This window comes from Salminus brasiliensis, chromosome 24 (genome assembly GCF_030463535.1).
Source record: "Salminus brasiliensis chromosome 24, fSalBra1.hap2, whole genome shotgun sequence".
Classification (NCBI taxonomy): domain Eukaryota; kingdom Metazoa; phylum Chordata; class Actinopteri; order Characiformes; family Bryconidae; genus Salminus; species Salminus brasiliensis.
In genome coordinates, this window is record NC_132901.1 from 24893945 (window position 1) to 24916869 (window position 22925).

A 22925-nucleotide genomic window follows, 5' to 3' on the forward strand; every position below is an offset into this window, starting at 1 on the left:
CACCAGTGGTTCAACACATTGTGATGCTCTAGATGACTGGACCAGAACGTCTCCAAAACATCAGGTGGGTGTTCCTGGTGTGCAGTGGTCAGTACTTCTCAAAAGGGCCCCCAAAAAACCCTCTCTAAAACCCTTACACCCCGTATTTAAGCCTACTTTACTGTCATAATTAACGCTTTACAGTTTTATAGGCCTCGGAATAGAACCCTGTGGGACTCCGCAAGATATGCTAAACCAAATGGTTACCAAATAATTCTCAATAGTTTCTACATTAAGATTAATAACCGAATAATAAACCTAGAGTCTAATGCGTTAATGCTGTTATGATTGGCCAGTGTGTAAATACTATTATTCAAATATTTTTATGGATGGTATTATGGACACCCTTACTAATAAATGCAGCATTCAGCTACTTTAAGTTGCACCCATTGCTGACACAGATGTGTAAATGCACAAACTCTCAGCTTGTCTACTCCCTATTGAGAAGTACTGCCAATAGAATAGGACTCTCTGGAGCAGATCAACATCATGAACCTATTGGCACCATGGCACCCAGCATTGTTGAGCTGTGGAGCAGTGGAGGAACTCCATCCAGTACTTTTGGGAGGAGTAGAGGAGTTGGGGGTGAGGTGGGGTGGTGATCAATCATCTAACATCCTAACGCTCAAATCCTCACAGCAATGCTCCTCCACAAGGTTGTGGGTTCGATTCCCGGGCTCGGCAAGCTGCCACTGTTGGGCCCTTGAGCAAGGCCCTTTACCCTCTCTGCTTCCCGGGCGCTGGAGTTGGCTGCCCACCGCTCTGGGTGTGTGTGTGTACTCACTGCCCCTAGCTCACTAGTGTGTGTGTGTCTATGTTCACGACCACAGATGAGTTAAATGCGGAGGACACATTTCGCTGTACAGTGCACAGCCACAAATACGTGCACCTTTACCTTTACCTTTAAAATCTAGTAAATAAGCCTTCATAGACAGTTACTCCAACTTGGCAGGATCAACAGGAACAATGAATGAGCATAACCAATAAAATACAATAAAAATGTATAATGTATTAATAATGTAATGAATATTAGTAGAATATTAGTATTAGTTTGCATTCATAATATTATAAAATTACGATTAAAATAAACATTGCTAATTTTATTAATAATTCGATATAAATAATTTTAATAATATTATTAATTAATGAATTTCTGAAATTCGTGCAATTTAATGCTACTCATAATTAAATAAATATAAATAAAAAAAAATCTCTCTCTGACGTCGCGACGTTGTGAAGCGAGTCACGTGACCGGGCCCGAGTTTGTTGCAGGAAGTGGAGTGAAGATGGCGGCCCCTGCAGCGCTGCTGACCGAGTCTGTGCTGGGATGGTCGATATTCACCGTGGTTCTGCTGGTAAGACCGACCTGCTTCGGGCTTAATCAGTACCCCGGGTCTGTCCTGACGGTGTTCGGTGGCTAAACCGGCCCTGTTTGTCTGAATATGCGGTGCCGGGTGGTCAGGAGATGCGCTGGAAGTCCGGTGGATCTGAGCGGTCCAGCTGACCTGTGTGTGTTACTGGGTCTGACCTGTGGGTGTTACTGGGTCTGACCTGTGTGTGTTACTGGGTCTGACCTGTGGGTGTTACTGGGTCTGACCTGTGTGTGTTACTGGGTCTGACCTGTGTGTGTTACTGGGTCTGACCTGTGTGTGTTACTGGGTCTGACCTGTGTGTGTTACTGGGTCTGACCTGTGGGTGTTACTGGGTCTGACCTGTGTGTGTTACTGGGTCTGACCTGTGTGTGTTACTGGGTCTGACCTGTGTGTGTTACTGGGTCTGACCTGTGTGTGTTACTGGGTCTGACCTGTGGGTGTTACTGGGTCTGACCTGTGGGTGTTACTGGGTCTGACCTGTGTGTGTTACTGGGTATGACCTGTGTGTGTTACTGGGTCTGACCTGTGGGTGTTACTGGGTCTGACCTGTGTGTGTTACTGGGTCTGACCTGTGTGTGTTACTGGGTCTGACCTGTGGGTGTTACTGGGTCTGACCTGTGGGTGTTACTGGGTCTGACCTGTGTGTGTTACTGGGTCTGACCTGTGTGTGTTACTGGGTCTGACCTGTGTGTGTTACTGGGTCTGACCTGTGGGTGTTACTGGGTCTGACCTGTGTGTGTTACTGGGTCTGACCTGTGTGTGTTACTGGGTCTGACCTGTGTGTGTTACTGGGTCTGACCTGTGTGTGTTACTGGGTCTGACCTGTGGGTGTTACTGGGTCTGACCTGTGGGTGTTACTGGGTCTGACCTGTGGGTGTTACTGGGTCTGACCTGTGTGTGTTACTGGGTCTGACCTGTGGGTGTTACTGGGTCTGACCTGTGGGTGTTACTGGGTCTGACCTGTGTGTGTTACTGGGTCTGACCTGTGTGTGTTACTGGGTCTGACCTGTGGGTGTTACTGGGTCTGACCTGTGGGTGTTACTGGGTCTGACCTGTGTGTGTTACTGGGTCTGACCTGTGTGTGTTACTGGGTCTGACCTGTGTGTGTTACTGGGTCTGACCTGTGGGTGTTACTGGGTCTGACCTGTGGGTGTTACTGGGTCTGACCTGTGGGTGTTACTGGGTCTGCAGACCCCTTCAGACAGCCAGCTGGGGACCTGCCTGTCTCATATCTCAGGGACAGAGGAGCAGCTGTGTTAGTAGTGGGCTTTACAGTGCCTGTATTTAGGGGCTTAAGGGATGCCCTGAGTCCCAGTACAGATACATAGTGATATTACTGACTTTATTAACAATAATAAATAGATTATAAAGTCTGACAGTTTAAACAATCAGCACTAGGTGCTGAAATATAGAGACGCTGCCTTCCAGAAAATAGTCCTAGAAAGTCTGTTAGTAATAAACAGCATATAATATTATATAATTATATAAATCATTTTTGTTTATTTGTTTGTGTTTTATCATGTTTCACTTATTTTAAAGAAAATATCTAATTTAATATCTGTAATATAAAGCCTGATAGGTTTTGTGATCAAGAGAGATTCTACCTTCCAGTCCTAGAAAGTCTGTTAGTAATAAACAGCATATAATATTATATATGTATTATATATATATATATGTTTCACGTATTTTAAAGAAAGTAGTATGGGTAATATAAAGCCTGAGATTCTACCTTCCAGTCCTAGAAAGTCTGTTAGAACTAAACAACATGTATATTATTATTATTATTATTATTATTATTATTATTATTATATTGTTTATCTGCTTTGGTGTTTTATCATATTTCACGTATTTTAAAGAAAGTAATATCTGTAATATAAAGCCTGATAGGTTTTGTGATCAATAGAGATTCTACCTTCCAGTCCTAGAAAGTCTGTTAGAACTAAACAACATGTATATTATTATTATTATTATTATTATTATTATTATATTGTTTATTTGCTTTGGTATTCTATCGTATTTCACTTATTTTAAAGAAAGTAATATCTGTAATATGAAGCCTGATTTTGTGATCAATAGAGATTCTACCTTCCAGTCCTAGAAAGTCTGTTAGAGCTAAACAGCATATAATATTATATAATAATTAATTATTATTATGTTGTCTATTTGCTTTGGAATCATTATTGTTTATCTGCTTTGGTGTTTTTTCTTATTTCACATCTTAAGAAAGTAATATGGGTAATATAAAGCCTGACAGATTTTGTGATCAATACTAATCGCTGGACTATAAAGAGGTATTATTGGCTTCTTTATCAATGAATTATTGGAAATATTAATTGATACTGTATTCTTTGATAATTGATCAATTATAAACTCACTTTATAATAGTACTACATGTATACATAGTTTTATATATTTTTAAATAAGAAATCACTGAACTGATCTACTGTATCAGTATCAGCACCGATTGTGAAATATGATCAGTTTACATTCAAAACTGTTTTTCAGAGTCTCATTACTGATTGATTTATTTTTCGTAAAATAAATAAAATGTGTTTTAGGTATGCACTCAGTACCATTGTGGATAAATATTGATTTCCTACTTATCTCATTAATGTAATAACTATAATATATACATTATAAAGCCTGACAGTTTAAATAATCAGCACTAGTTACTGGACTATAGAGAGATTCTACCTTCCAGACTAAAAATAGTCCTAGAAAGGCTGTATTTAGGAGTGTGATTAAGGAATTAGTGATCACATTTACTGGATCAATGTCAGCTCTTATTCTGACTTTATAAACATGGATTGAGGTCAGGCCGTATACAATGAATCCACATTTAATAGATTGAAACTATATATATATATATATATAAATATTGTTTTGTTATTGTTTTTTTACTTAATTAATTTATTTGAACTTATTCCACTTCTTTTTAAGAACGTATGGGTAATATAAAGCCTGATTTTTGTGATCAATACTAATTGCTGGACTATAAAGAGATATTGTTCTCTGCTAAGCTGTGGAAGTAAAGGAATAATCATTGATAATTTACTGCTAAAATAAGCTCTAAAACTTTTTTTTATTTTAAAGAAATCACTAATCTTATCTACTGTATCAATATCAGCGCTGATTGAATATTAGTGAAATATGATCAATCCACATTGTTTTTAGTAAATGTAAATTGTAAACAAATAATTGTCATTTTTTTTTGGCCTGTTTTGGAGTCTCGTTATTGACTGATTGATTTCTTAAAATAAATAAAAAATATTTTAGTTGCTTAAGGGATGCACTCTTGTACTATTAATTTATTAATATAATAACAATAATAAATACAGTTAAAACAATCAGCACTAGTTACTGGACTATAAAGAGATCGTCTCTTCCAGGCTAGAGAATGTTAGTGAAACATGATCAATCCTTATTCAGAGAAACAAATAATTGTCATTTTTTGCCTGTTTCATAATCTCATTATTAATTTACGTACCAGTCCGACCACCAGGACCCACCCACCCCCTCCCACACCACCACCTATGCCCGGCAGACCCTCCTACCACTGCTACCTGCCTAATGACCATGTTAAAACCTATATGGACTCTTGACTCTTATCTTCACCCATCACTTTGCTCATTACTCTGATCATCACTGCCATGACTACATTAAGTTATTCTACACCATGATTATTATATTATGATTAAGAATATGTACAGTTTAGGTGGTTTGGTGACTTATCAATATCAATAATTTATAAATAGTTCAGGTTCTGATCAGAGGAGGCTAGATGGATCCACCTCCTGAGGTCTCTTCCTCCAGCTCTGAGGGAGTTTTCCTTGCCATGGTTGCCGCTGGCTGCTCACTGGGGGTTGTTGATTTCTTGTTTTTGTACTAATTACTAAAAATGAATGAATTTTACTATTGATTTGATTGATTTATTTCTTAAAATAACAAAGTATTTTCTACCTAGTTTCACTTTTTAAAAGAAACAACAGGTGCCTGAAAGCCTCACCGATTGGGCGATCAGTACTAAGGCCGAACTTTAAACAGGAACTTAAACGTGTGCTGACCGTTCCCCTTCTTAGCCATGCCGCCCGCCTTTGGCCTTCGTTTGCATGCACAGCGTTGTGTCATGATCTGGCAAAGCAGTCGGCCAGAGGCTTAAGTACGTAGGCCTCCTAATTGATCCTGTCTGAAAATGGCATCTCTTGATCAGAGGCCTCGGGTTTTAGCAGTGTCCTCGCCTCGCTTACAGGGTGTGTGCCTGGAATATGACCTTGTTGATCCGCACCTGCGCCGCCTCCAACGTTTAATTGCTGTTTTAATCAAACAGTCCGTCCAGAGATGTCAGTCCCTGAGGTTTCAGTGGAGTGAACCTGTGCGTCCGGCTGAATAACAATTGAACGATTGAGCGTTTTGGCGAGATTGGTGAGCGGTCACCAGAACAGGACAGGGTTTCCATCTTGAGCGGTCAAACACCACCTGCTTTTGGGATTCTGGGCTAAACTGGGTTAAACTGGGTTAAACAAAACCTTCATTTCTAAACTCAAACAAGGAAACAAGCCAAGAAAACAGGACGTTTCGGTGGGGCTAATGCAGAGTGTGCGAGTTTTTCTGCTGCATTTGTAAATGTGAACTGCTGCTGCACTCGAGCGCTTCTGCTTTTCATTTACTGGAAATGTTTTATGTAAATGTTCACAACAGAAAGTGGCTAAATATAGGCTGCCAGGTTGCTCAGAGATTTTAGCTGAGATTTTACATGGTAACAAGACGGCGATGGGCTGCTGAACACACCTCCACCATACTGAAATTCATTGCAAATAAATAAATGCAGCCCTTTGCCATCGCAAAAATTCAGAAAGCCAAAGCAATTGCTCTGGAAGTCCATCTTAACCTTTAGTAACCTTTACTGGGCAGAAGGTTAGCACACTAAACCCTAGATTTGTTATCCAGTTATTAGTCCTGATTGGTTATTAACACATAAACCATCATTATCAATTATTAGATAAGCGTTTAGTTAAGCCCTTTTTTTTGTGGTGTCCCACAAGGTTCTGTTTTAGGGCCTATAAAAGTGCTGCTAATTGTAGCAGTAATAGAGTTAAGAGAGTGAAGAATTGAAGTATGGGCCTGCCGAGGGTTTAAGGGGGATAAATAGTAGAGATGCATTGATCCGATATTAGCAAAATATTCGCTGGATCGGGTATCAGATAATTAGGCCGATCCATGGAACCGATCCTTTCACTTTAATTGGTTGGTGTGAGACTGAACTAAATGTTTAGATGTTTGCAATTTTTGATTGATGCTTGTATGTTTGACCAAGTACTATATATATATATATATTATAGTATAGTATAGTACTATATACTATATATATTATATACATCGTATATATTGTGTGTTACATACAGCTGCTAGATTTTATTTTTTATCAAATTTTTAGACAAAGTGAAGCTACTTATTTTGGCTGATATATTTTATTTATTTTAATATATTTTAAGAAGCCTGACTTTTTTATTTTGAATTTGAATGCTGTGTCAAGGTCCTGCACCATTGTTTATTTTAGTGACAAATAAATCGCAATTTAGTATCATTTATATGTGTTAATTTGTTATATTTAAAGTATATATATTTAGTTTTACAAAGTTAGTAAAGTAATGTTTAAGTCAATCCTGATTAAGTCTCTCCCACATGGTGAAGTATACAGTTTATTAATTCAACAATGGTATTTGATCGGTATCGGGAATCGACTGATATGCAAAGTATATGTATCTGTATCGATATCATATACCGGATCGGTGCATCCCTAATAAATAGTGCTGTTGAGTGCAGTTGCATTGACTGTAATCAGCCAGTTGCATCAGAAAACGCTACACTCTTCTGACCCTGACTACTATTAGAGGTCAGCAGTAGCGCAGTATTGTCGAGTATCATGGTACCTTTTTTTTCTGGCACTTTTTCTGATATTTTTATGGATCTTATTAATGATTAATGAACACTGACCATCTGACCAACACGTTTCATTACAATGAGTATAAGCAGGCTTATTTAATTGGATGGGGTGCAGTGGTTTTGAGTAAAATCCCCTGTACTAATATGTACTAGTATTTGTATATCAGTATTTTGTGTATTGTGAAAATGCCTGTAAACAGCATTCTATAATATTATTACTGTATAACCCAACCCTATACCCCTCTATATGTGCTGCAAGCTTGAAGGACATTAGAAAACCTTATTAAGGATAATCTAGTGGACTATAAGGAGGTGTTGCGACAGGTATTTTTCTATTATAAGCTATGGCTATATTTATTGATAATTTGTTGTCAGTATGAGCTCTAAATCCTCCCTTTTTGATAATATTGGAAGTGTGATTAAGTAATCACATGATCTGATACACCGGATTCTAGCTTCGTAAGCATGGCTTGAGTTCTGGTGAAACCTGGTCAGTCAGGCCCACTCTGCTGGGTTATTGAGGCGATTTCGAGGCTGGTTCAGCCCTTGCTACTATCAAGGAAGGTGCTCGCGAGTGCAGGCTGGTCTTAAATGATTATCCTCTTGGATTATCCTTTTGTGTGGGGTGTGAATAACCTAGTCTCCTCCTCTGTCCACTCACAGTCCCCTCATGCCTGCCCAGATGTCCAGGCATAACCGTTCAAATACAATGCGGATGCATAACATCACAAGAGGTCCAATACAGGCCCTATTGTGGCCCCTGCACTGTTAGAGCTGCCAGGCCACTATTGGATCAGCTATGGGACGATACCTTGAGATTAGTGAGCGAGATCGAAGCACCCCAAGTTGTGCTAATAATAATGTTGATGAAATGCAGCTTACATTCAGTATATTCACTATAGTGGCAAAAGTATTGGGACACTTGCTTTTTTGTTGTTGTTTATTCAAAAATCAAGAGTACTAAAAAGAGCTGATCCTGCTTTTGTTGGAGTGACTGTCTCTACTGTCCAGGGAAGAAGAAAGCTTTCTACTAGATTTTGGAGGAGCATCATTGCTGTGAGGATTTGATTGCGTTCAGCGATAAGAGCAGCGTTAGTGAGGTCAGGATGTTGGATGTTTGATCACAAATTCCCCAACTCATCCCAGACGTATCAGATGGAGCACCACCATCCATCATTCCAGAGAACACAGTTCTTCCACTGCTCCACAGCGTAATGCTGGGGGCTTTATACTCCTCTGGCCCACACCTGGCCTTAAGCAGCATGGTGCCAGTATTCATTAGTGGGGGTGTCTTTGTGAGAGACCAGAAAAAAAAAAAAAAGATATATATATATATATATATATATATATATATATATAAGTGTATATATCCATGACGTTTAAAGCCAAAGGGTCTGCAAACCTTCTAGCCAGCAAGTTTGTACTGCTTACTATCTCGTCAGCTTTCAGGGCACCATGAAGAACAATTTGTGCCACTGATCTTCTTCCATTCCCCTTTTGCTTTCACAGAATGTGCTGAACGCTCATCTTGTAAACCTGCTTAAAACTCTGTTTATCTCCTCCACTTTTTTAGGCCATCCTGGTCTTCTGCTGGGTCTACATTCGGAAATACCAGAGTCGACAGGAGAGTGAAGTTATTTCGACCATCACTGCAATATGCGCTCTGGCCATCGCACTGATCACATCAGCTCTTCTCCCAGTGGACATCTTTCTAGTGTCCTTCATGAAGTACCCAAATGGCACTTACAAGGTATCATCATTTTCACAAATAAGTTCAACATCTTGAAGCTTAATGACTGTTAAGTGGATGGAAAGAGACGGCCCAAATAGGTCAGCCTAATGGCTCCGCACAGGCGAAGCCTTTCTGCACATTATACTGTATAATGTAATGTGTTAACTGTCCAGGTTATTCCCATAGAAATGGAGAAGTGAAGAACATTGGTGCTCTGCAAAGGGGTGGGATCAACATATTGGGTGGCAGGTAAACAGTGATTGAGGTGCTGAAGCAGGAGAAATGGGCAAGACTAAGAATCTGAGCCACTGTGACTTGAACCAAACTATGATGTTCGAGACCACTGGGTCAGGACATCTCCAAAACACCAGGCTGGTTTTGCGGGGTGTTCCTGGGAGTCTGTGGTCAGTGCCTACTAAAAAAGATTAAAAAGGCAAGGGCAAGGCTCATTGGTGCTCATGGAGGCCCCACCTCACAACTTTGAGGACTTGCAGGATCTTCTGGATCTTCAGAGGTCTTTTGGAGTCCGTGCCTTGAATGCTCAGAGGTGCTTTGGCTGCACGAGGGGGATCTACGCAGTATTAGTAGGCAGGTGGTTTGGCATGTTGTTTAGAGAATGTATTTGCAGAAGCTTCAATCAGAATCTCGGGATACCTTGGAAAGGTCCTGCTTTATTTTTCCCTTTATATTTATGCGGGACGGAGACAAATGGGATTGCAGAGACGAAGGGACGAGGTGGAGGAGCTTTTCCTGTCCTAGGTTTGGAGTGGTTGAAGATAATGATCAGCTTGGGGACTTGCCTGCTGGTGGAGGTCAAGTCAGAACTTTGACCTTATCAAAAATATTAACACCTGAACAGATTTCAGTCCTTAAAAAGGCTCTGAGCTCTAATGAAATATCGACAGAGATGGACGTTATAGGCACATTTTCCTTGCCATACACGTTAAGTCAAATTTATTTGTATAGCTTTTAACAACTGTTGTTGTCACAAAGCAGCTTTACATAATTAGTAATTAATAAAAGACGATATAAGAAATAACGTAAGACATGAAGGATCCAAGACCCCCAGTGAGCCCCAACGACGACAGTGGCAAGGAGAAACTCCCTCAGAGCTGGAGGAAGAAACCTTGGGAGGAACCAAGACTCACAAGAGGGACCCGACCCGTCCTCCTCTGATCAGAACTATTGATGAATTATTGATTATAAAAGTTACCAAACCATCTATACTATTGAACTGTTCTGATCATAATCATAATATAATAATCATGGTGTAGATCAAATATGGAAGTTACAGATCTTCACTCACATGATGTCTGGTAGAAGGAAGCTTCAGGCTTTGATGGATCTCGTTTGAGAGCACAATGCGTCAAATGCTTCAGCCCAGATCTTTCCTCTTAGGGTGTGTTTATGCTTGTAGTCGGTTTCTTTTACATTTACATTTAAGGCATTTAGCAGACGCTCTTCTCCAGAGCGACTTACAAAAGTGCTTTGCTATTTACTCAAGAAAAACCTCAGCTAGTTTAAATAGACTAATAATTCAAAGATCCTCTAATCTTAGACTCTACTAAACACAAGCCATTAAGGAGACCATAGTACTCTTCTCTCTACCTGAGTACTCTCAGAAGAGGAGGGTCTTCAGTCTGGGTTTGAAGACAGTGAGAGTTGGACTCTGCCGTTCGGACACCCAGGGGAAGCTCGTTCCACCACTTTCGGTGCAAAAGTCTAGACGCTCGTCTTCCATGGATTTTGAGGGATGGCAGGTCGAGCCGAGCCGTACTTGAAGCCGGAAGGGCTCGTGGTGCGGATCGGCTTTTGGTTCGGACCAGCAAGAAAACGATACGCTGTTAGATTTGAGTCCTGGTTTGCTTTGCGTTCATACTGACACATTTGCAATTGAAGCAAAATTAAGGAAAGAAGCAGAAGTATGATGCAAGTGGAGGTCCAAGACGGGTGTGTCCAACCCCTGGACCCTTAAACCTGCCTCATTAAATCAGGTGGTCTGATTTCAGTACTAAACCACATGTTAGATAGCATATGGCTACACTAATGAATGCAGTTCTGATGGTGGCTAATGTTGAAACAAATAGTGTTTGTAGGAGTGTGTGTAGTGGTTCGGGACACAGCCCGCTAAACTTTGGTTCCTTTTGTGACAATGCCTTAAACAAACCGCACCAGAGATGTGGGTCTCGGCCCACTTGTTTGAAAAGCAGCATACACACTTACTCGAACGACTTGTCTTGGTCATTGAAGGGTTCTCAGGACCGTACGAGCTCAGCAAAGTCGATACCACGTGGACTTTAAGTAAAACCTAAATAGACCATGGATCAATAATTACGGCCACAGCACTACCTGGCGCCAATTCCACAGCACCAGATACTAACTTCTACAGCTAGTGCATGGAGGAGACCGGTGGCTTTTGTTGAGGAAGGGTGACTTAAGGATAGCCAACAAGTCCTGAATAAACACAGATGATGCATATATAGATCATGGCAGAGCTCCTCTGGTTGGCTGTGATAATCCGTTTTTCTGATGCGGAGATCAAATGTGTCTTTCCTTCAGTTGAGTAAGCAGGCTTAATGGCTAAAGGAGCCTTGCCTGGCAAATCTATCAGCAGTGCAGCTTGTACACCTAGGCCCGCGTGGGTTTGCTCGAGTTGGTTCGCCTCTAAAGAGATTATTGGCGTGATTGACAGGTCTGTAGGCTGCATGATGCACTCTCTCTTACTCAGAATTCGAAACGAAGACATATTGCGGTGGTAGGTGGGGTTGCGGGGTTGTCTGGAACATTATTACATCAGATCTGTTTTATTTCTCTTGCTTTAAGGCAGCCTCATCCCGGGCGATGCTTTCGGACTGACGCGGCTGACGGTAGATTGGGCTGTTTGAACGCAGCAGGCTTTGGTCTGTGTGCTAACAGCAGCCATCACAGCTAGTTAGGCCGCAGATTCAAGGGCGCTTGGCGAGGCTCGAGGTCTGGAAACGCAGACAGCATCGGCCCCGGCTGAAAGAAATGTACGCACACTGGCATCGTTCAGAAGTTTGGAAACAGGATCTGCTGTTTTCTATAGTGTAGGCACGTCTACAGTGTGTTTACATACTCTAAACTAGACCGTAAAACATGCGGCGTGTGGGCAAAAGTAATGGGACACCTGCTCATCAAGGGTGTTAAAAAGAGTTGATCCGGTCTCTGCTGTCCAGAGAAAAAGGCTGTCTGCTAGAATTTGGAGGATGTTGGATGATGATCACCACCTCACCTCACCATACTCCCCAATTGTCCCTGAAGTGTTAGATGGAGCACCATCACCATCTATTATTCCAGAGAACACAGTTCTTCCACTGCTCCACAGCTCAATGCTGCTGGGGGGCTTTATATATATATATATATATATACATACTCTCTGGAGCAGATAAGCATGAACCTATATATAGGTTCATGCTTATCTGCTCCAGAGGGTCCTATTCTATTGGCAGCACTTCTCTACAGTGTTTGCATTTGTCAGCAATGAGGCAGATGTTAGAAGTCCTATAAGATCTTTGGGAAAGGCCGTCAACCAGCGGAGTCTGTGAGATACCTCAGATACAGTCGCGCAGTAAATTTACACAAATTAAGCTTTAACTTGTCCCCTGCTTAGCATCTCTTTCTCTACACACACACACACACATACACACACTTACTTGCAGGGGGCAAAGCACTTTCTTAACAGGCTACAATAATGTTTAGAAGCTAAAGTCTTTCAAAATCTGTTTTAAAGGATGCAGTTATTGCAGGTTTAGCTTTTTATTATTTAATTATTAAGTTCTGTTTTGCACACCGACGAATATTTGATAAACACTGATATGTGTAAATATGTGTATTAGTTGTAGAGTAAGCCACTGTTAACCTATAAGGACAGACCTACTGTCTAATAGGAGTGTAGTTTCAAAAGAATTTTAGTTAGTTTTACTGGCAAAAATAAATAATATATATAATGGATTTAAAATATTATAATATATTGTGAATCTGTCATTATTTTTATATAATAATAATAATAATAATAATAATAATAATAAAATATTGTGATGCACATTGTTGGTTATATCGCCAAGTCCTAGCCAGTTATTATAGACCCATTGTTGTACATGCAGAAAGGAGATGTGGAGTCTGTAAGAAGTAAAATTCGCACCAGCGCTAACTCATCACCCTTTAAACACTCTAAAATCACTTTGTTTAATTAATCTGAAATTAAATTGTGCATCCATTTTTTGTATTTTTTAGCAGATTTTTGTAAATGTATCTGAAATTAAACAGAGAAAATGATTCAAATTATTACTTAAACTAAAAAAAACGTAATAACTTTATAACCATTGCAGACGGTAAATAATTCCAGTTAGTAGTTTATTAATTATTGATGCTAGTCTCTTTCCACATATTATAAAGTGGAGATTCACAAGGATCACAAGGTTATGTTATTGAGGGGGAGCTATTAACCTCTGTGTTCGTAACCAGCGCAGGGATCGGCCATTTAGACAACTTGAGCCGACTGTCTCGAAAAAAAAAAACGCATCGAGCGATATCTCCTCTACCGCAGTAGCAGGCGGTCAGGGTGAAAACGTTAATATTTCATACAGTTTTTCTTTTTTTTATTTTTTACAATAATTAGTCTCAACCAGAGTTGCAGAACGAGCAGCGGCAAGTAATTATTTATCAGGTCAGCTCGATCGTAGTTCAGGACGAAGGTTATTTCCAGAGCCCGTGTACCAATTAAGAATGTGATCTTTCGGAACAATGGAGTGGAGAAGGGATGGATGCGAGATCTGGGACAGGGGAGTTGGCGGCGACGAGGGCATCAGAAAGAGTGATTTACGGCTGCGAGGTAGACAGCAATTCACTCTGGCATTTGGATCCGCTTTAAGAACCTGTGAGTCATCAACCTGTCAGGTCACGTTTTTGATAGAATCTCCATCACACTGCGGGGAGGAAAACACACTCTCACCAGCTCCACTGTCTGGGGGAAAAAGGCAGCTATCACAGAACACCACTGCTCCTTCACAGCAGCTCATACAGTCCCCCTATATGAAGCCTGTCCTGTGTCATTTGTCAGTCTGACTCCACCGTATGGGCAGGTGGGTTCATGATCAGTGTGATTGTATTTGTGTTTTCTTGTGTGTTGGTGTGTGACTGCTGGTTTCTGGCAGTGTGTCTGCAGCGAATCAGAATGCAGCACTCAGGGCACTGTTCTTATTGGACTTGTAGACCATGGAGGTGAGCGTTGAATGTCTGTAGTTAGTGGCTATTTGTCAGCTGTTGCCGTTGAGAGTTTTTAAACATTGGTAAAGCTTAATAGACACTAGCTGGAGTCTGGGGGGGGGGGGGTGTTGTTGGGGTAAAGGTAACGTGTGCCTAATCATACCGACTGGATAAGTATATGATGGGCGACGTTCCTGTAAGAAGCGAACGTGGCTTTAACGATCTTTTTCTATTGTTTTTAAGCTATGAAACAAAGTAAGATGTTTAAAAACAATATAAGGCAAGTCTTCATGTGTATACACACACTTCTATGTCGCTGTTGCTGTCCAATGGAAAACACGTATCTCCAGAATGGTGAGTTTATAGGCAGGAAAATGCAAAAATGTTCTTAACTCTGATTGAAAGTCGATAGAAAATAAGTTTAGTCCATGTAATTTAGAGCATTGCTGTTGGTCCATTTGTCCAGAATAATTTGCACAGTGTACAGACCAGCTTCAGGGTTCAAATCATGGAAAAAAGTAAAAATAGACTAAAATGGAGATACATGTTTTCTTTAGACAGCATTAAAATAAATAAAACACTCCTATTTTTCTATTGTTTTTATTGACATTTAAATGCATAAAAAAATTGCAATTGTGCAAAGTCATGTGACCTCAAATAGTACAATGTTAGGCAGAAAACCTCCGGGGCTTTTGAGTAAAATGACGTAAAAATGGAAAAATTATGTAGATTGTGGGGGGAAAAGTTTTTTTTTTAGAAAGCCATATTAGGGAAGTCATTGGTTAAGAACTTACAGCTAGTCTGTTGCAGCTAATGTAAATAATTTATAATTTACAACCCCTTTATCGACATAAAATCAGTGTAGGAACTGTGTTACAGCACTCTGCACCGCAGTCTCAAAGAAGACTCTTAACTCTTAACAATTGACTGGAGTGCTCACTTACTTATACATGCAGCAAACCCTGCCATGTGGCATCTGGGACGTCCCGGCCCGAGTTCAATCCAAACCGTATACAGTATAAAGGTCATAAACTCAACCCTATGCCGTTTGTGTGGAGGAATGATGTCGCCTGTATATCTGGATACCTTAACTTTCACTTTTTAATGGATATGAGTTATTGTTGTGTTTGTCGGAGACTTGTCACTGTAGTATGTACAGTGAAATGTGTCCTCCGCATTTGACCCATCTGTGGTAGTATACTAGTGAGCTAGGGGCAGTGAGCACACACATACACCCAGAGCAGTGGGCAGCCAACTCCAGTGCCCAGGGAGCAGAGAGGGTGAAGGGCCTTGCTCATGGGCCCAACAGTGGCAGCTTGGCGAGCCCGGGTATTGAACCGCTGAGCCACCTTTATATGCGTGAGCAGTAAAATACAGCAAACATACGTTAAATACAGGACACCAGCATGCATGGTGTAGGAGTTTCATGAATAATATCTGCTAGCTTGTCAGTGGTGGTCCTATGGTGGTCCGTTCCATCAGTAAGCTTAGAAAGTGGGTGATAAATTGCTCCTAAGTGATGATTTTTGGTCTAAAAGTGCATTTCTTCTGTTTTTCTTAATTCCAGGACTGGGCTGCAAGCAATGAGACAAGGAGGCAAATTGAAGACACCGTTTTATACGGCTACTACAGTAAGTACTTTAAGCTGTATGCACCAGATAGAGCGTGATTGATGCATTTCAGAGCCTGCCTGTTGTGTCCTTCATTAGTCTTTATCATTTTCTCTTGTTGTTTGAGTGGCACTGGAGAAGCTAGGCTTCATATTGAGGTTTTAACATTGATTAACAGAAGCAGTAAATTACAGCATGCGCATAATCCGGCCTAAGGCTGCAGAAGTGGGCAATAAAGTCACCGGATAGTTTTATTTGCGTGTTCCGCTTGGTTAAATTAAGCCAAAGTGATGGCGGCCTCCTGCAGAAATGCGTTCGGTTGCCCGGCTGAAAAAAGCAACTGCATTAGTGAAGCGATCTGTTATACTAACAAGGTCGCAAAGCCTCGCAAACATAGGCACGCCGTCGTCCTTAATGAAGTTACTGTTAATACTGAGCCTCACAACCGGCCCTTGTCTTTGCTGCTGTCCAAATACTTACGGCCTGTGGGGAAATATTTCTTTTGGCTGTGTTCGCCAGCCCATTGGATTAGACGTGAAAGATTGACTGTGAGGTTGAAGTGCAGAATACCAGCTATAATTCAAGGCTGTTTACAACAGTATAGGGAGAAGCTTGTAGGAATAAAAGTCCTTTTATACATAGAGCCTAAATAAGTGGACAGTTGGCTGTGTGTAGTCTTTGTAGGGACTTTGTCAGCAGTCATGTTGCATCATTAATTCAAGTACAAGGGTGGGATCAAAAGATCTGCTGTTGTCTAGATGTGAAATTTGCATCTGAAGATTAAATATTCGGGATTAAATAATGTGCCAAAGTACAGTAATGCTTTTAATCAGCCATAATAAACCTGAGATATAGACTAGACATGAGATATGAGGTGACACTTTATTTGGAGTGATGCCTTTTAACAAATCAAACACCATCAGTAACATCTCAACACCACCTCAGTGATGTAGCAGCTCAGATCTGAACATTCAGTAGATTATCAGGAGACTTCTACTGAGTTCAGCTGTTCTTCACTTTATTTGGAGAGTCCAGGTTCAGATCTGTAGACGTTCACACATAAAAACACTGATCATCTAACAGCTCTAATACAGACATCTCAACACCCTCAACCAGCTGCTACAGCTGCTACACACCAGTCTGGAACTGGAGCCTAATTAGCCTGGATTAGATCAAGAGTATAAGGGCCCAGGATGAAAGCTAGGATTAGGTTTTGGGTTGAGGTTAAGGGTTAAGGTCAGAATAAATCCAGGGTTAGGTTTTGGGTAAGGCTGCACTATGGGACTTGAGTCACATTAGTGTAAAATCATGTAGTATTACTTTACCGCCTCAGCCCACATGCTTCTTTACCTTCAGGTGCTGCTTCTGGAGCTCTCAGCTTGTCCAGAAATGCATGTGTACACCTGTCCGTGAGAGGGTGGGTACTGAATTACGCTCCTCAACTGTAGGGGGAGCTCATTACTTGTCATTCATTAATTGGAGAGTCCAGCACTCGTAGACTGGCTCTCCTCCAATCAGAGAAATAGTATGAGAAATATGGAAGGACCGGCTGTTCAAGAACTTGTGGAGGTAGGAGAAGAAGACCACATCAGTGTTATCTCAATGGGCTCCAGCACAAGGTACAAGCTACTGGTAAGCCTGAGAAGACCAAGCTACACTCAAGCTATGCTAAACATGCATGCAAAAAGTCCCTAAAATCTGGCACAGTTGAATTCCGGTGAAGTCTTATGAGCAGATGCCCTCAAGATTGACCCGTATCAGAATGATGGAATGAGGAAACGGTCTATGGAAAAAGAAACCGTACGTGATCCAGACCATATCACTTCATCTGTGGAGCGTGATGGAATGAGCGGTTATGACTGCCAGTGGAGCTGACTCACTGTTCTTTACTGATGGCTACTGACAGGAGCAGCAGGATGACTTCTGAAATGAAGAGAAGCATCTCAACTGCTCTGAAGAAAGCTGAAAATACAGACCTGACAGAGCGTTTACCTTTACACATACTCATCTGGATGTCTTCTCCACACTGATTTACAGCATATGCGAGGTTGAAGCCCGTCCAAACCCAGGTTTGACTGATGTTTCTCACTGTTAGGACAGGTTTCCTTGACTTTCATTGGCACATTTTCAGTCTTCTTGTTGGTAAACAGCAAAAACAGACACCTGGGAAGCCCCATGTGTCTTCAAATGGGGAAGGCTTCACTCTTATCTAGGCCCTGGAGAACCCACAGCCTTGCTGATGAGCTGGATTGTGTGTGCTGGGAGCAGGGTTGGAGGACCCCAATCGTGTTGTTGTATGTATACGCTATCCATACGCTGTCCAAATGTTTGCGGACACCCCTTCTAAAAACGAATGCAATCGGCTGCTTTAAGTTGCACCTGTTGCTGACACTGATGTGCAAATGCACACACACACACACACACACACACATACACAGCTCGTCTAGTCTCTGTAAGGAGGTACTGCCAGTAGAATAGGCCTCTATGGAGTATGTAAACATGAACCTATTGGCATCATACCTAATACCAGGCGTGGGCTAGAGGGGTATAATGCCCCCCAGCATTGAGCTGTGGAGCAGTGGAAGAACTCTGGTGTTCTCTGAAGTAATGGATGGTTCCCCGTCCGATACTTTTGGGGTGGTGAGTATCCTGACCTCGCTAATGGTGCTCTTGTCTTGCTTAGTGCAATCAAATCCTCACAGCAATGCACCGAAATGTAGAAGAAAGCCTTGTTTCCTGAACGGTAGAGACAGTTAACTCGTTTTAATCCCTATAGGGTATAAGGCCTGTATGGAAAGTGCTAAAAGTTCTACGTGCTAAAACTAAAATGTGTTTAAATCTGAGAATATATAAGAATATATGTATGTATAGCTGAACGATATGGAAAAAAATGATTATCACGATATTTAAAGACTTTTTTTAATGATATTTATCATAATATTTCAGCGTAATTTAAAAAAAAAAAAAAACTGCTGTCTGAAAACTCTCCCACACTAAGAACCTTGATTTTTACTCAAAATTTATCACGATATAATAAAATATTGTCATATTGCCCGGCTCTACATGTATGGGATTAATGTAATGTAGATGTAAAATAGTGGGGAACCCTCTTGGTCATCTAGGCTGTCAATGGTGGTCCGATAAATTCTGGAAATTAGAAAATCCATGCCTGTAATTTTTTAACTCTGCAAGTGTTACGATACTAATACGGGGGCAGTGGTGGCTCAGCGGTTAGAGCACCGGGATATCGATAACAGGGTTGTGGGTTCGATTCCCGGGCTCGGCAAGCTGCCACTGTTGGGCCCTTGAGCAAGGCCCTTTACCCTCTCTGCTCCCCGGGCGCTGGAGTTGGCTGCCCACCGCTCTGGGTGTGTGTGTGTACTCACTGCCCCTAACACGTGTGTGTGTGTGTGTTCACTACCAGATGGGTTAAATGCGGAGGACACATTTCGCTGTACAGTCCACACTGTACAGTGACGAATACGTGCACCTTTATCCTACCTTTATCCTTATCCTAATTTTATTCCATTCAAAAGTTTTGGTTGCCAACATTGTTGAAACACCAAACTTTGAAAATCGTCCAATCAGGATTTAGTTTTCAGTGTATCTAGGTAGATAAGGGTGGTGATATTAAATCAAGGCTCACCCCAAGTTTCTTGATCCTGAACCAATGGAGTTTTCTAACAGATGCTGCCTGAAACACTCCATCAGTAGTGGAACGCCAAGCTGTCTCCCGGCGCAAACCTTCCGTCGGCAGGAAAGCATCAGCACATTAACTGTGGTAGAGGAGGTAGACCTGCCGCGAATCCACCATCCAGCTGCCGAGGCTTTGTCTGTTCTCCAGGCGCTGAAACGTTTGTGCTTAAGAAATCGATTTTGCTTCTCCCATCACTTACTTTTCTTCTCGAGTTTCTGACTCTATTAGTGTGAGCTAAGAACCATTTAATAGCTCTTATTAGTATCAGTTTAACCTAGATTCATTCAGGGGAGGAGTTCTCATTGTACACTCTTATCTAGGCCCTGGAGAACCCACAGGCTTGCCCATTGTAGTGTTCACCCTGCTCCATCAGCTGATGAGCTGGATTGTGTGTGTTGGGAGCAGGGAGGTCATCCATGATTAGGGTTGGAGGACCCTAATCATGTTGTTCTGTGTATACACTATATGTCCAAATGTTTGCGGACACCCATTCAAAAAAACAACAAAAAAACAAATGCAATTGGCTACTTTAAGTTGCAGTCCCTGTAAGGAGGTACTGCCAGTAGAATAGGACTCTATAGAGTATGTAAACATGAACCTGTTGGCATCATACCTAATGCCAGGCATGGGCTAGAGGGGTGTAAAGCCTGCCAGCATTGAGCTTTAGTGTTTTCTGGAATGATGGATGGTGCCCCATCCGATACTTTTGGGGTGGTGAGTATCCTGACCTCGCTAATGGTGCTCTTGTCTTGCTTAGTGCAATCAAATCCTCACAGCAATGCACGGAAATGTAGCAGAAAGCCTTCTTCCCCAGACAGTAGAGACAGTTAACTTGTTTTATTCCCTTTGATTTCAGAAGAAACTCTGAATGAGCAGATGTCCCAATACTTTTGTCAAATATCGTGATCATGCTTGTATAGTAACTCCTTTGAACCCTTTGATGCTATGATGAACTATGGCCTTTACTAAAGCCTATATCACCCCACAGTGAGCTTCCTCCAGGCTCTTGTCCCTTCTCTAGTAACGGCAAATAGTCCATGTGTGGAATATAGGTGGCTGGATGTGAACAGAAGGAAAAGCCAGCTGTACGGTTGGGTTTGACATACTGAACAGTGCGCATCTCTCTGGTGTCCTGGGAGGGAGCATGGCTGGGGCAGTGGGAGAACCAGTTTCAGTGCACTTTGAGTATCTCAAGAAGGCCTGAAGCAATGGCTTCCCTAAGGATGTGGATAAGAGCAAGGGAGCCAGAGGAGAGATTTCACTTGCCATGGCTTAGTGAGCACTGTTGGGAGTAGTGGTAGTATAGTGTGTAGTGTGTAGTATAGTGGTAGTACTGCATCCTCAGTAACACCACACCGGACCTAATGCCTAATATTTGGAAGATGTTCTGACCCAGTCGTCTGCCCATCAGTTTGGTTCCTGTCAAAGTGGCTCGGATTTTAATGCAAATCACCTTCAAGAACTGACCGTTCACTTGCTGCCTTCTATATCCACCTCTTGACGGGAGCCGCTGTAGATCTAGAAGTTACATCTACGTCACCTGTGAGTGGTACTAATGTTATGGCTTGTCGGTGTGTTAGCTTGTCATCCGCTTTGCATGTTTGTGTTTAATCTAGAACGGCCCGAATCTGTTCTAGCGCATTATCAGTAGCTCAATGCTAACATACTACTAGAATCCCATAGGCAGGCTAGCACCTGGCAAGATGTAGGCCTAGTAGTTAGGGTTCATCGCTAATCTCGAACACCCCCTTGATCAATAATACAGTCATTATTTTGATTAAGAAGTAGTAAAAACTAAAACAATATTTACAATAAAGTTCTAAAAAAAAAAAAGGCTTGTGCAAAAGTTTGGACACCATAAGGGTGTCTAGGGTGTCTATAAGGGGGCTACCTTCAGGGGCCCTGGGTGGTCCAACAGACTAGACACTGTCGCTGTCGAGTATCGCTGGTTCGTATCCCGATCACACTGCTAGCCATCGGCAGCCGGGGCCTCGAGAGAGCACAGTTTGCCTTGCTCTCTCTAGGGTGGGTAGATGGCGCTGTCCCCAGCAGTCACTGGCTTCTGCTAGCCGGTGCGTCAGAGCCGGGAGCTCCCCTCCAGGCACGTTGCTTGGTCGCCTGGTGATGCCGTATCGGCGGCAGTTCGAAAAAGAGGTGTGGGCCGTGTGTTGGTCTCGCCCTCACTGGTGTTGGGGGCGTTGCGTGTGATGGGGGTGGGTAATGTAATTGTGAGGCGAATCAAATTTCTATGCTTTATACGTTCTCAGAATTTTCAAATCGTGTACTAAAACCCATCAGATCCTTTCAGCAACTGTCTAAAGATCCGAAAAACAGGAGTAATGGATGGCCACAATGAAGTGTCTTCAGCTTGAGGGTTCTACATTGTGTAATGTTATTAAATAATGGCAGTTCAGCCGAACTGTGGAGGTGAGAATGAGATCCTGGAAAACAGAACTGCTCGTATGCTGGTAAGAAAGGCAAATCCAAACCCCCATATGACTACCAAGAACCTGAACGGACGCTTCGCTGAATCGAGGGTGGTGCACTGTTCTACTGTGCAGCATTGCTCGCACAAACTTCTTTACTCTTCATGGAAAAGTGTAAAGTGATGGAAGCATTACCTGCATCTCAAAACGATGCACCCTATTAAGTGGACTGATGACGTCAAAATAGGAACAAAGGGACTGCATTTCATGAAAAGAGAACACCTTGCCAACTGTAAAGCATAGATGTGGCTTTATCATGAGGTTAGGTTGTGTTGCAGCCAGTGGCACTGGCTGTATTGCATTGAATTCCACCAAATACCTGCAACTCCTGACAGCAAATGACAAACCAGGCTGAGGCCTATACCTCAAACTTTCACACAGGCCACCTTGATGGACTTGATTATTTATTTGAATGTTTTTAAAGAGTTTTTGAGATCTGAATCTGCTGAAAACGTGTTGCTGCGGAGGCTGTGTTTACCGCTTCTCGATGATGGCCGTGGTCCTGGGCTACTGCTTGGTTGCTGCTGGTTTGTAGAACATTTGACTGGCAGATGAAAAGGTATTCAGGCTGTGTTATTAAAACCCTGTCTGGCTTGCGTTTCTGCCGCACTCCGTTTATGCTGCAGCACACAATTCTGTCCACTTTTCCTTTAGTGTCTGCGTCTGTCCCCTGTCTTTCATACCTCTCCGCTCTGTGGGAAGATCCGCAGTGGCCGTCTGGCCCAGAGAAATCTGAAGAGTAGGCGGAGTAATGGAAGCAAATGCGGCTTGTCAGTAGAAATGCGCCATCAACATTAAAGAGTGGGCGTTATGGGCAGG

The 22925-nt window shown here is 42.0% G+C and overlaps 1 protein-coding gene across 1 annotated transcript in view; it reads left to right on the forward strand.

Annotated features, from left to right (window-relative positions):
* Positions 1 to 1315: 1315 nt before the first annotated feature.
* lmbrd1 (LMBR1 domain containing 1) overlaps positions 1316 to 22925 on the forward strand; it is a 149534-nt gene continuing 127924 nt past the window's right edge. The window contains exons 1-3 of the mRNA XM_072669950.1: positions 1316 to 1394; positions 8929 to 9105; positions 15881 to 15944. Of these exons, the coding sequence (XP_072526051.1) occupies positions 1326 to 1394; positions 8929 to 9105; positions 15881 to 15944 (310 nt within the window). The 5' untranslated portion in view covers positions 1316 to 1325. The remainder of the gene's footprint in view (positions 1395 to 8928; positions 9106 to 15880; positions 15945 to 22925) is intronic.